The sequence below is a fragment of the Pan paniscus genome, chromosome 15, assembly GCF_029289425.2.
Source record: "Pan paniscus chromosome 15, NHGRI_mPanPan1-v2.0_pri, whole genome shotgun sequence".
In the NCBI taxonomy this organism is placed as follows: Eukaryota; Metazoa; Chordata; class Mammalia; order Primates; family Hominidae; genus Pan; species Pan paniscus.
The window spans coordinates 75,022,304-75,035,697 of NC_073264.2; the positions used below are offsets into that span (position 1 = coordinate 75,022,304).

The following is a 13,394-nucleotide window of genomic DNA, read 5'->3' on the forward strand; positions in this document are numbered from 1 at the left end:
TTAGGAAACAACAAGAACATCTTCATTTCTTAAGCCCAGGTGATAGTTACTGGATTATTACTCTGTCACCACCAAAAAAGACGCATCTGAGAAAATGGCAATAAAAACAGATACTTTTGAATTTTTCCACAAAGATAGTTTTTTTAAAAAAGCTTGAGAAAGGTGCTTTAGTTAGAGCAGGCACTCTTGCTATCAATCATCCTGTCTCCACAGCTACTGAGAAAATATCCACTCATCATCATTATGATTTGAGATGGGGTCTTGCTCTGTCACCCAGGCTGGAGTGCAGTAGTGTAATCATAGCTCAATGTAACCTTGAACTCCTAGGCTCAAGGCATCCTCCCACCTCAGCCTCCTGAATAGCTAGGACTATAGGCATGTACCACCAGTCCAGCTAACTTTTTGTGTTTTTTTGGTAGAAATGAGGTCTATGTTGCCCAGGCTGGTCTTGAACGCCTGGCTTCAAGCGATCCTCCTGCCTTGGCCCCTCAAAGTGCTGGGATTACAAGCATGAACCACTGCACCAAGCCAGAATATCCAATTATTATTGGTGAGAAGAAAATTATTCCAAAGTTCACCTACTAGTAGAAAATCTTGGTTGTCTGGGAAATTTTAAGTTTACTTAAAATGAACCTCATGCTCACATAAACACACAGGCACATTCTAAACAGATAACGGGAGAGAATTGTTTTAAATTCTTAATTTGTTAATGACATGCATAATCACATAGTACATAGACTGTGTTCATGGCAATTACTTGTATTCTTAGAATGCCAGTTTTTGCTTCATGCAGCCATTTATATTAGAGCAGTGGTTCTCAGCCAGGGACATTTTTGCCCCCTGGGGATATGCAATATCTGGAGACATTTTTGGTTGTCACAGCTGGGGAGAGGGGTACTACTGGCATCTAGCAGGTAGTGGCCAGGGATGCTACTAAACATTCTACAATGTACAGGACAGTTCCCTTCCCCAACCCTCAACAAAGAATTAGGTGGCCCAAAATATTAATAGCACTGAGGATAAGAAATCCTGTACTAGAAGTTGTAAGTTTTTCATCCCCCATGGGCTAGATCTGATATGCAGATGTATTTTATTTTGCCCATACAATATTTCTAAGTAATTTTTAAATTAGTTGATTGATAGCATACAAATTTCTGGCTTGATGAAAATGTAGTTGATGTAGTAACTCTGAGCCTATATTCCAGCAGGATTTGATACTTACCAGTGTCTACTATCTCCTACTGTCTACACCCACTCCATGGATGCATTTATGTTTCTGCACTAGCCCCTTATAGGCATTTGGGCCTGTGCTCTCTTTTCTGTACCTAATTCTCTAAGTGTGAGGCACAAAGCAGGAACCCTTAACTTTAGGCTACCATCCCTCCACCTGAGCCTCCCCACTTTGATTTCCTTGAACTATTCTCTGTTATCTGCTGCTCTTTTTTTTTTCTCAGACAGAGTTTTGCTCTGCTGCCCAGGCTGGAGTGCTGTGGAGTGATCTCAGCTCATTACAACCTCTGCCTCTTGGGTTCAAGTGATTCTCCTGCCTCAGCTTCCCAAGTAGCTAGGATTACAGGCACGTGTCATCACGCCCAGCTAATTTTTGTATTTTTAGTAGAGGTGGAGTTTTGCCGTGTTGGCTGGACTGGTCTCAAACTCCTGACCTCAGATGATCCGCCTGCCTCAGCCTCCCAAAGTGTTGGGATTATAGGCGTGAGCCACTGCGCCCGGCCTGTTAATCTGCTACTCTTCATTTGTCCATCCTCTAACAGTAGCCATGACTCAAAACCCAAGTTTTCCCTGCCTTGACTCAAACCCAAGTTAGCTGCTTAATATTTTTCAAAAGCAGTAATTTTAAGTGTAGTGATTAAGCAAGTGATACGAGATTTTCTGGTGACTGATGAGACAGCTCCTCCAGTACTTTCCTGGGGCTTGCAGGCTGTTCTAGAGATCCTTCTAAACCCTGCTCTGGATCTCTGATGCTGAGTTTTGTAGTTTCTTGGAACCTGCAGAATAAATTAAAACATGAAAAACAAAAAAAATTTTTTTTTTCAGACAGGGTCTCACTCTCACCCAGGCTGGAGTGCAGTGGCATGATCTCAGCTCACTGCAGCCTGGACAGCCCAGCTGAAGCAACCCTCCCACCTCAAGTAATCCTCCCACCTTAGCTTCCCAACTAGCTGGGATTATAGGCACGTGCCACCGCACCCAGCTAATTTTTTTTTTTTTTTAACTTTTTGTAGAGACAGGGTTTTGCCATGTTGCCCAGGCTGGTCTCAAACTCCTGGGCTCAAGCGATCCACCCACTTCAGCCTCTCAAAGTGCTGGGATTACAGGCGTGAGCCACCGTGCCCAGTCTGAAAAAAGAAAGTCTTAAAGCACTGTGTAAGGTTTAAGAATGGTCTCTCCCAGCACTTTGGGAGGCCATGGCAGGTGAATCACGAGGTCAAGAGATCGAGACCATCCTGGCCAACATGGTGAAACCCCATCTCTACTAAAAATACAAAAAATAGCTGGGCGTGGTAGTGGGCACCTGTAGTCCCACCTACTCAGGAGGCTGAGGCAGGAGAATCGCTTGAACCCGGGAAGCGGAGACTGCAGTGAGCAGAGACTGCAGTGAGCCAAGACTGCGCCACTGCACTCCAACCTGGCGATGGAGCAAGACTCCGTCTCAAAAAAAAAAAAGAGTCTCAACATTATTACTATTTTATATGGGATGTAAAGGAAAATTTCTAGGGGTATAAAACTGAGATAGGAATTAGGGTAGGGGCTGCTAGGATTTAAGATACAAAACAATTGAGAATAATGGAGATAAGATACTATTTTCTCCCTTTGACTCAATATCAAAATGGGTTATGGAGGGCCGGGCGCGGTCGCTCACGCCTGTAATCCCAGCACTTTGGGAGGCTGAGGAGGGTAGATCACGAGGTGAGGACATCGAGACCATCCTGGCTAACATGGTGAAACCCCGTCTCTACTAAAAATACACAAAAATTAGCCAGGCGTGATGGCGGGAGCCTGTAGTCCCAGCTATTCGGGAGGCTGAGGCAGGAGAATGGCGTGAACCCAGGAGGCGGAGCTTGCAGTGAGCCAGAAATCGCGCCACTGCACTCCAGCCTGGGCAACAGAGCGAGACTCTGTCTCAAAAAAAAAATACAAAAAATAAAAAAAAAAAGGTTATGGAGAAGGTGATACTAATGAGCTACCTTTAAGGAATGCTAGAAAAACAGTTTTATAGTTTTATAAGAAGTCAAAATATACATGATTTTTCTTCAAAAATAAAGTAGAAATAGTTTCAGCTCATGAAATTGGAACTGGAATTGGAAAATGATCTGTTTCAAAATGGAAGAAAACGAAATATAATTTGTCAGATTTTATTCACAACTGCACCACTCTCTAAATTCAAATGTGTTACTTGGAGATCTCTGGATTACTTATTAATGTTATATAAATACAGGATTATGATCTCAAAATACCAGTGGCTATTCTAAAGTTTCCTCCCAGTGGTATTACTGGGTATGACAATTTAGAGAGCTGCAGAATGACAGCAACATTTCAGGTTACCTGGGAAAATCCTTGACTTTGGTCTCCTTCTCTTGAACAGCCCGGGTGCCTTGACCCTTGTTTCTCACAAAGTCTTCCTCCAGCCCAGCCTGCTTCAGGGTGTCTAGATACCACTGTTCTGCTTCCTTCTTGGCTAGATCCTGTGGGATGGAAATTAATCTGTTGTAGCTGTCTTATGAATTACCAGACAGTTCTAAATTACTTAATCAGTATTGTTACAATACTGCCACAACCACCACCACCCTTATTGTGGGGCATAGATTTGCATGAAAATTATTTAACCCTTGTTTTCCAGCCTTAATGTGTATATAAATCACCTGAGGCCTTGTTAAAATGCAGATTTCACATTTGGTAGGTGTCAGATGAGGACTGTAATTCTGTATTTCTAACACTCCCCAGAGATGCCAAACTGTTGATTTGGGAGTCACAATTTTGAAAAGCAATGACTTAGACTTTTGGGAGACAAATGAGACCCAGATTTAAAAGGATGGACTAAAAACCTAAGATTTTAAAGCAACAAACCATTATCAGGAACACTAAAATAAAATAGAAAATAAGCTACACCAAGACTCTTAGTGGAAGGACAGATGGTCTGCATGTGGACCAGCAGAATATTATTTTTTGTTTAAGTATTCAAGAACAAAATCATAGAGTACTTTGTATTTTTCCTAGAGAGGTGAAAGATCTGTTGAGATCTGAAGAGTGAGCTTGCTTAACATTAACATAAAGAAGCATGAGATTTTGAACAATGCAGGTTGCTAAGTAAATCCAAGACCATGTGTGCTTATGTGTGTGAGAGGAGAAAGATTTATGGAGGGAGGAGGAAGTGGAGCCAGCAAATGCCTAGACAATGTACTAACTATAAGATGGAGCTAATGCCCTGCCATTGGAACTAGGTCACTATGGAACCCCAACTTGTCTGAAACTGGAGAGGAAAGAGATCCACAGAGCCTAATGCAGTAGAAACAGAGCATCCTTACATCCTTACGGAGATCTCAGCTGAGTCCAACATCCCTAAAAGTCTACAGAGAATATCTTAAAATGATACTCTTCCAGGATACTTTGGGTACACTGCCTATGGGTTAGCCCTGCTCCATAAGGAACACACACACACACACACACACACACACACACATGCATACAAAATAAAAGAAGAAAAAAAAATTTCAGGCTTCCAGCCTGAAAGCCACTTAGTCTAGAGAAAGCCTTGCAGGGTGTTTGTGGGCATCCTAATGCTTGGAGACCTATAAATATACCACAGCTCTAGAGGCTGGGGAGGCCCAGGGCCAGCAGCACTGCCAGAGGAGAGATACCTTTCCAGCACTGTGAACAGTGGCTCCAGAGCATAGAAAGAGCCAAATGGTCCCTGTGTCTCTGGGGTCTAATGCCCAATCTGATGAAATCTGAATGGTAGACTACAGTGAAAGCTCTAGGAAGTGAAATATCCCTTTATCGATGCCTTTGGAGTCCACTCTTGGATGAAATCAACACAAGCAGCATTCTCTATTGTACTATTTATTTTGGGAAAAGAAGGTAGTAATGAAATTAGAATTTCTGGGCCTCAAGGAAAATTTTAATACCCACATATTAAAATTGTTTTGTAATTTTTCAGAGTCCTTTTATCTAAGGCAGAAAGAAAACTAATGATGGTTTAGTTTTACCTTGGCAACTTGTTCAAAGAGATAGGGCCTTGTTTGTATTCGCTTCTTCATTTCTTCCAGTTCTTTCTTATATTCTTTCGCTCTTTTACGGTCATTGTTCCTGGAATTAGCAAGACTTTTAGAAAGAATTTCATCTTTTCTAATCCAGAATACCCTTCATTTCCAGTAAAGCAGTGTAACTCTCGTGTACACTGTAAATTCCTATCTGACTTGGAAAATCATGACCCTGCTGTGATTACAGGAGCCTACCTACCTCGATAACTCTATTTTGCATTTTCTGGCAATAGGCCAGTGGTCTGTTGGATCCCAAGGCAAGCACCCCTTTTGACACATAGAGGACACCGACCGGTTCTCTTTCAGCTTTGCTTTGAACACTTCCTCCAGGCTTTTATGGGGATCCATGGCTTTTGCACGCAAGGTCACAGATTTGGACATTGCTTGAGACTTCTTTTTGTGTATCTCCAGCCACTGAATACTCTCATCTGCTTTGTTCTTTTTTTCAAGTGCACTTCTAAAGGAAGGAGGCAGAAAAAGAGTATAGATTACCAACCTGGGTATACTGAAAAGCAATCTTAGGCCAGGTGTGGTGGCTCACACTTGTAGTCCTAGCACTTTGGGAGGCCAAGGCAGGTGGATCACCTGAGGTCAGGAGTCCAAGACCAGCCTGGCCAATATGGTGAAACCCCAGCTCTACTAAAAATACAAAAATTAGCTGGGCATGGTGGTGTGCACCTGTAATCCCAACTACTCGGGAGGCTGAGGCAAGAGAATCGCTTGAACCCAGGAGGCAGAGGTTGCAATAAGCCAAGATCGCACTGCTGCACTCCAGCCTGGGCGACAGATCAAATTCCGTCTCAAAAATAATAATAATAATAATAAAATAAAATAGCCGGGCATGGTGGCTCATGCCTGTAATCCCAGCACTTTGGGAGGCCGAGGCGGGCAGATCACAAGGTCAGGAGATCGAGACTATCCTGGCTAACACTGTGAAACCCCATCTCTACTAAAAATACAAAAAATTAGCCGGGTGCGGTGGTGGGCGCCTGTAGTCCCAGCTACTGGGGAGGCTGAGGTAGGAGAATGGCGTGAACCCGGGAGGCGGAGCTTGCAGTGAGCCGAGATCGTGCCACTGCACTCCAGCCTGGGTGACAGTGAGAGACTCCGTCTCAAAAAATAATAAAAAATAAATAAATAAAATAAAGCAATCTTAGTAACCTTTTCTGGAAAGTAAGTTGGTGTTTTTAATGAATGGGGCATGTAATTTACCTCAACTGCCATTTTTAAAAATAATAAAATTCTAGGATTAAATGCACTGGCAGATGAAGCCTTTCCAGCACTAGGGACACAGTGAGTTCCTACCCTAGAAGTGCATTTACTGAACTGGAGAAACGTCAGTTAAAATATCCTTACTTAGGTCGGGCACGGTAGCTCATGGCTGTAATCTCAGCACTTTGGGAGGCTGAGGCGGGCTGATCACAAGGTCAGGAGTTCGAGACCAGCCTGGTCAACATGGTGAAACCCCGTCTCTACCAAAACTACAAAAAAAATTAGCTGGGTGTAGTGGCACGTGCCGGTAATCCCAGCTACTTGGGAGGCTGAGGCAGGAGAATCACTGAACCCAGGAGGCAGAGGTTGCAGTGAGCTGAGATTGCGCCACTGCACTCCAGCATGGGCGACAGAGCAAGACTCTGTCTCGAAAAAATATATATATATCCTTACTTAAATAGTCCAACATTCAATAGGTCTTCGCCTATCTGGATACAAAATAATACTAATAGCTACCATTTACTGAGCTCCTTATTATGAACCAAGTACCATTACATTTCACATTGTCCTCATAACTGCCTTATGAGGTAAATACTAAATTCCCTTTTTATAGGGGAGGTGATTGAGGCTCAAAGGAGGTAAGCCCCTTGCTCAAAGCTACCCAGCATGCCAGTGGAAAAGCCCCTATTGGACCAGGACCTCTGACTCCCAAGCCTCTGGCCTTGACCACTCTGCTGTAAACAGTGGGCTGGAAGGTGTCTGGGTTCATGGTCCTTTGGGAATACAAATCTGCACATTCAGAGAGAACTGGAAATGAGCCTCCCTCAGTGCAGACTATTTGGGTTCAACTTGTAGCACTTAGTTTGTTCAGTTATCTACAAAGTAATATGTTGAGTTCTTCCAAAAGGAAAATCAACCAAGACTCTTATATTTGGATGTTTATATTCAAATGGACATACTGGGAAGAAGGACATGAAAATTTAATCTGTTAATATGTCAGATTCCCTGTGGCTGGAAAGCAGATGTGGATGTCCTCTATAGGAAGGCCAGCCTCTTTGTTCAGGAGGCCTGTGTTCTTGGGCCCTCAGGATACTGAGCAATTAATTAGCCCTGATTTAGTAGGTCTAACTGAAGTCTGAAGAAGAAAGGAGTATCCCTTGGACCGTAAATACTTTTCTACAATCCCTGCTGTGGGGCTTAACGATCCAAGTAGGTTCTGAGTACTCCCCTACATGCCCCATGGGAAGGCAGTAAGACATTAGTCCTCTCCCTGGCCTAAGCTGCTGTTACACCATGACCTCTCTTGCCTACTTCAGCTCAGAAGCCTGGTGGAAGAACCCTTGCTGGGGGCTGGCTTAATGAGAACATCATAACAGAATCAGGACAGTTGAAGAGTTAAAAATAAGCAGGCTCTTGCTGCCCAACAGACTCTGACATCTTCCCAAGATGAATCTCAGAGAATCTCAAATCTATGCAATGGATGTCTCATCTTTGCAGAAACTTCAGCCACCTGCTAGCATGCTTCTCTGAATTCTTGTTCGTCACTACTCCCTTCCTCTCACCCATGGGCTTTTATCCATGTTCTCTCTGTCTGGAACCTTCCTTCTCTCCAGGCTTTGCCTTGTTCTTCAGTTTCACTTTAGACATCTATTCCACAAGACAAGACCCCCCTGCTCCAGGCTGCCCAGTGCCCTCACAGTCCCCTTTACCCCCCATCATTGCACTACTCAAAAAATATGGCCATTGCTTCTTTGCTTTTCTGTATTTCAGACTAGATAATAAACTGTAGGTTCCCTAAGATCTCCAGCCTTAACGCTGTGCCTGGCACAGAATAAGCCCACTATGAATATGTGCTGAATGATGGCGAGCTGTTCTCCAAGCACCAGGTGTGGAGAACCGCAATTGTTCCAGTCCTGATCAGAAAATTCCCTTTGACCCCTTGAGGTATCTCTGATAACAGGAAAGGAGGCCCCTTGGCAGGGAGGTTTCCAACATTTGGGGCCAGAATCAGAGCATGGGTCTCGTGCAGCCTGACCACTCACCTGACTGCAGATTCCCTCTTCCTGGTGGCATCTGTGATGTGCACAGGGAGAGTGTTGGCAGAGAGGGAAGCAAGGCCGCTCAGAGAACGACTCCTTGGCAGGGGTGTAGCTGGTGGCTGTGGGGAATCCTAGAAGAAACAAAGGTTGGTATTGGTGGGACAGCATGTGTGATTAGTTTCTATCTTTTTTTTTTTTTTTTTTTTGAGACAGAGTCTCGTCTCGCTCTTTTGCCCAGGCTGGAGTGCAGTGGCGCAATCTCGGCTCACTGCAACCTCCACCTGCCTGGTTCAAGCAATTCTCCTGCCTCAGCCTCCTACGTAGCTGGGACTATACAGGTTGTGAGCCACCATGCCCAGCTACATTTTTGCAGTTTTAGTACAGACGGGGTTTCACCATGTTGGTCAGGCTGGTCTCGAATTCCTGATCTCAGGTGATCCACCTGCCTCGGCCTCCCAAAGTGCTGGGATTACAGCTGTGAACTACCGCGCCCAGCCATTTTCTATCTTTACTAGGATTCAGCTTCACTGAAGGACTGAAAATGAGAATCTTCATTTTTTTTCCTGGGAATAAGGCAAGGATAAAGAGATCTCAAGTTTCACAACCAAGCCAAGACTTGGATATCAATCCTAAAATTTTTAGTCAAATGAGAAGAGTTCCTTGGAATTGGCATAGAGACATCAACAACTGATCCCAACTCCTTGCCTCTCAAGCCTGCTTGGACTTATTTCTGTGAAATCCTTCTACAGTAAGGGACGAAAAGAAGTGTCCCTATGGTTTCTGTTGTGTTCTGTTTTTGAGATGAACTTTCACTCTTGTTGTCCAGGCTGGCGTGCGGTGGCGCAATCTCAGCTCACTGCAATCTCCGCCTCCCAGGTTCAAGCAATTCTCCTACCTCAGCCTCTGAAGTAGCTGGGATTACAGGTGCCCGCCACCGCACCCAGCTAATTTTTGTATTTTTAGTAGAGATGGGGTTTTGCCATGTTGGCCATGCTGGTCTCGAACTCCTGACCTCAGATGATCTTCCCTCCTCGGCCTCTCAAAGTGCTGGGATTAAAGGCGTGAGCCACCACGCCTGGCCTGTTTTTTGTTGTTTTTAGATGGGGTCTCACTCTGTTGCCTAGGCTGGAGTACAGTGGCATCATCTTGGCTCACTGCAGCCAGAAGGTCCTCCCACCTCAGCCTCCTGAATGGCTGGAACTGCAGGTACACACCACCACATGTGGCAAATATTTGTATTTTTTTTTTTAGAGATGGGGTCTCTGTTGCCCAGGCTGGGCTGTGGTCTGGAGTTTATAGGAAAGTGAATCTGCTTACAACTGAGCTGGTGTTTAAAAAAAAGATAGGAAAACCTTGTTGAGAAGTGCTTTCCAGGAAGACCTGGCCCCACCCTGTATTTCAGGCCGCAGCCCTGACCCTCCCACAGCTGCCTGGGCTCTCACCTGCCTCCTTCCGGTGGTGGCAGCATCACAGGGCCGCTGAGGGTGGCGCAGGTTGGCGGTCCTCAGCAAGAAGGGCTTGTTGCGAGTGGCCTCTTGGGTTTCTCTTCTTTTGGCTGCTCTTCTCTGGAAGGCCTTGTAAAGGCCCTCATAGTCAGGGACCACAGGATTCACCCGAGGCTGGAATCTGAAGTTAGTGTGCAGAAACCCAAGCTTTTCCTGCTGGGTTCGGGTGGCTGTGCGGGGCTGTGGGTTAGCCCGGTTACTAGAGGAGGCGATAGGGGAAGAGGCCATCTGGAGCATGTCCAGGGCTCTCATTTGGATGCGAATTTTCCTGAAGAGCTCAGCTTCTGTGGAGAAAGGATGGTGATGGGTAAGAAAGGACCAAGCAAGAAACCTACAGGGTTGGAGAACTTTCCCTCTTTTACACACTAGCTGTAAGTGTTACTGGAGGCAACTAGGAACTTTTCAGGAATTCTGACACATTAACATCCTGTGAGATGCCTGCAGATGGCCTGAATAGGAGTAATTATGCCACAGAAAATAACAAACATTACAAACCAGCTTCCTTTTTTTTTTTTTCTGGAGAGCTTGTTAATAAATGTCATCCAGAACACCACTGCCTGTGTCAATCAGGCTGCAGAAGCAGTGACCATCTACACTTATTGAGCACTTTGCTTCTTCAGAGATGAAGCAGAGGAAGTGGGCCAGTAACCTGCTCCTCTCCCAGGTTTCCCCATCTGAGAGAAAGGCCCTACCATCCACCCAGCTGCCCAGGCCCTTTGCCCACATCACTGACTCCTCCGTGTCTCTCATCAGTCACAAGTTCTGTCATTTCCTCCTCTTTAACCTCTCTCCAGTCCATCCTCGTTTTTTCATCCCTGCAACCAGTTGCATAATTTCTCAACTGAATTGTGAAATAGCTTCCTCTTGGCTCAACATCCCTCCAGTCTTGCTGCCCTCTCAGATTATCTATACAGCAATCAGAAGGATCCTTCTGAACTATATTTCTGATCATGGGCCACCCTGCCTCATTCCCTCAGTGGCTCCCCTGTGCCCTTGGGATGAAGTCCAGACTCGCCAACGTGGCTTGCAAAGCTCCTCATGTCTGGCCCATGCCTGCCTCTTCCTTCCCACTCCCTCTTCTCTCAGCCCTCTACCTTTCCATCCCTTGCAGATACTCTGCTTTCTCTCCCCTCCATGCCACATTCTGCCTGCTCCACTTCTCCTCCCTCTTCGCCCCTCCTTCAGTTCAGCCCCAGGGCCCACTTTCTCAGGGGACCTTCCCTAACTGCTCCCTTGCTTCACCAATCCCCGGGTTAGGTCCCTCTGATATATGCTTCCATGCTTCCCCTTTTAATCCTTGTAAATAACTCGCCACATTTGTATGTATTTGTCTTTATCTGTTTTCCTCACATATCTACAAACTCCATGTCTGTGTGTTCACCATGGCACAGTGCCTGGAGCATGGCACATGCTACCGAAAAGTGAATAAAGCCTGAGCCCCTTATTTGGAGCTATACTTTTTGAAATGTGTAAATAATCATCCCCCAGGTAATTTCGGCGATTGACACTACCTCACCAGGACGAAGGAGCCATGGGGGAGCATCTCAGGGCAGTGTGCTGGTGGTGGCACGAGCCCAAGCTGGTCCTCAGGTGTCTCACTGGTTCTCTATTCCTGCACCTGTGCTGGTGCAGAGGCCCTCATGTGCATTCACTTAGATGTCAACAGGACGAGCCTTGGGGACACTGTGGGACCTCTCACTCCTGGCACCATACAGGTCCTGATTGTATAGACAGACCTAACCCTCCCCAATGGCCTGCACTAAGTGTGCAGCCTCTAGTGGGTCCACCCAAGCAGCAAATTTCCAAGCCAGGCAGATCCCTGGGCCCTGACTAAATCCCTATGGTGGGATTGGTTCCCCGAGGCAGGAGGCAGCAAGGTGGCAAGGATGTCTTTACCCTGGAGTTTATCCCCAAGGGCTGGCTCCAGAATGGACTTGGGAATCCTTCTGGTGGCCTTCTGCTTGGAGATCTTGGCTTCAGCTGTGGCAGCCAAGTCTGTCTGTCGAGCAGCTTCCTTTAGCTGCTCCTCCTTCTCCAGGAAGCTGAAGGGCTTCAAAGAAGAGAGGAGCAGTTCCTTCCTCTTCTGGATCCCTGCCTGCCTTCGGGCCTCGCTGCGCTCCATGATCTCTTGGTAGAGGGGCAGGTAGACATGTGCAGGCACAGGCTGTGCCCGGAACTGCCTGTGGCACTCGGCCTCTTCCTCGCCCTGCCTCTGGGCCCGCTGCCTCTCCTGCTCAAAGGAGGCAGGTGAGCCCAGCCACTCGGCCTTCTTCCGGGCCTCGCGCAGCGTCATGCGGAATGGCCGAGGGACAGTAATGGATGATGCCCAGGAGCTGACGCTTCTGTGCTGGGAGGGAGGCCGGGAGCCTGAGGGTGGCTGGGTCTGAGGCCTGGGAATGTTGGAGGGAAGGTTGTTCAGGGAGCTGCAGCGCCTTGTGGAGCCACACCTGGGAAGAAAGCAGATCTGTGAGTGGAGGACAGGGCAGTCAGGAGGCCCTGCTCCCTCCAGACCTCCTCCCCAGTCCTCCCTTCCCACTGGTCACAGCTGGCTGCTCAGCCTAACACCACAGCCCCACAGGCCTCTATGTCCATGACCTTCCCACAGACAATCCTGGCAGCCCTAATGGAAAGTCTCTTCTCAGAATTGATCCAAGAACTGCCACTTTGCACTCTAATATTTCATATGAGAGAGAGAACAATGAGCAGAGTAGAGCTTTAGAGTCAGACAGACCTGGGTTTAAATCTTGCTTCAAACTTTGAGCAAAGTTCTGTTAAAACCTCAATTTCCTCCTATGTAGAATGGCAAAAATTAATGTCTACTTACCAGGTTATTGGAGGAGAAAGTAAATATTAAATAAGATAAAGTAATGAGATAATGTACACTTTATCTCATTCAATATTTACTTTCCAAGGCTTGACCAAGATAAAGGTACTTTGTTGTCATTCTCAGGGAAAGTGTATTTAGGAAATGCTTCCCTGTATTTTTTTTTATTTTTTATTATTTATTTATTTATTTTTTGAGATGGAGTCTTGTACTGTTGCCCAAGCTGGGCGTGATCTTGGCTCACTGCAACCTCCACCTCCCAGATTCAAGCAATTCTCTGCCTCTGCCTTCCGAGTAGCTGGGATTACAGGCACCTGCCACCATGCCCGGCTAATTTTTTTATATTTTTAGTAGAGACGGGGTTTCACCATCTTGGCCAGGCTGGTCTTGAACTCCTGACCTCATGATCCAGCCACCTCGGCTTCCCAAAGTGCTGGAATTAGAGGCGTAAACACGGTGCCCGGCCCATTTTTAAATTTTATTTTATTTTTATTTGTTGAGACAGAGTCTTGCTCTGTTGCTCAGGCTGGAGTGC

General features: G+C 46.1%; 1 protein-coding gene across 3 annotated transcripts in view; it reads right to left on the minus strand.

Annotated features, from left to right (window-relative positions):
• The window catches only part of FAM161B (FAM161 centrosomal protein B), a 17,990-nt gene continuing 4,596 nt past the window's right edge, over positions 1-13,394 (minus strand). For 2 of the 3 annotated variants that reach the window (XM_008977893.5, XM_034937793.3), the window contains 7 exons: positions 11,932-12,482; positions 9,973-10,319; positions 8,534-8,661; positions 5,479-5,736; positions 5,226-5,325; positions 3,565-3,704; positions 1-2,006 (listed from right to left, as the gene is read on the minus strand). In XM_008977893.5, coding sequence (XP_008976141.1) covers positions 1,868-2,006; positions 3,565-3,704; positions 5,226-5,325; positions 5,479-5,736; positions 8,534-8,661; positions 9,973-10,319; positions 11,932-12,482 — 1,663 coding nt within the window. In that variant the 3' untranslated portion in view covers positions 1-1,867. The remainder of the gene's footprint in view (positions 2,007-3,564; positions 3,705-5,225; positions 5,326-5,478; positions 5,737-8,533; positions 8,662-9,972; positions 10,320-11,931; positions 12,483-13,394) is intronic. The other variant, XM_003824150.6, reaches the window with a different exon arrangement.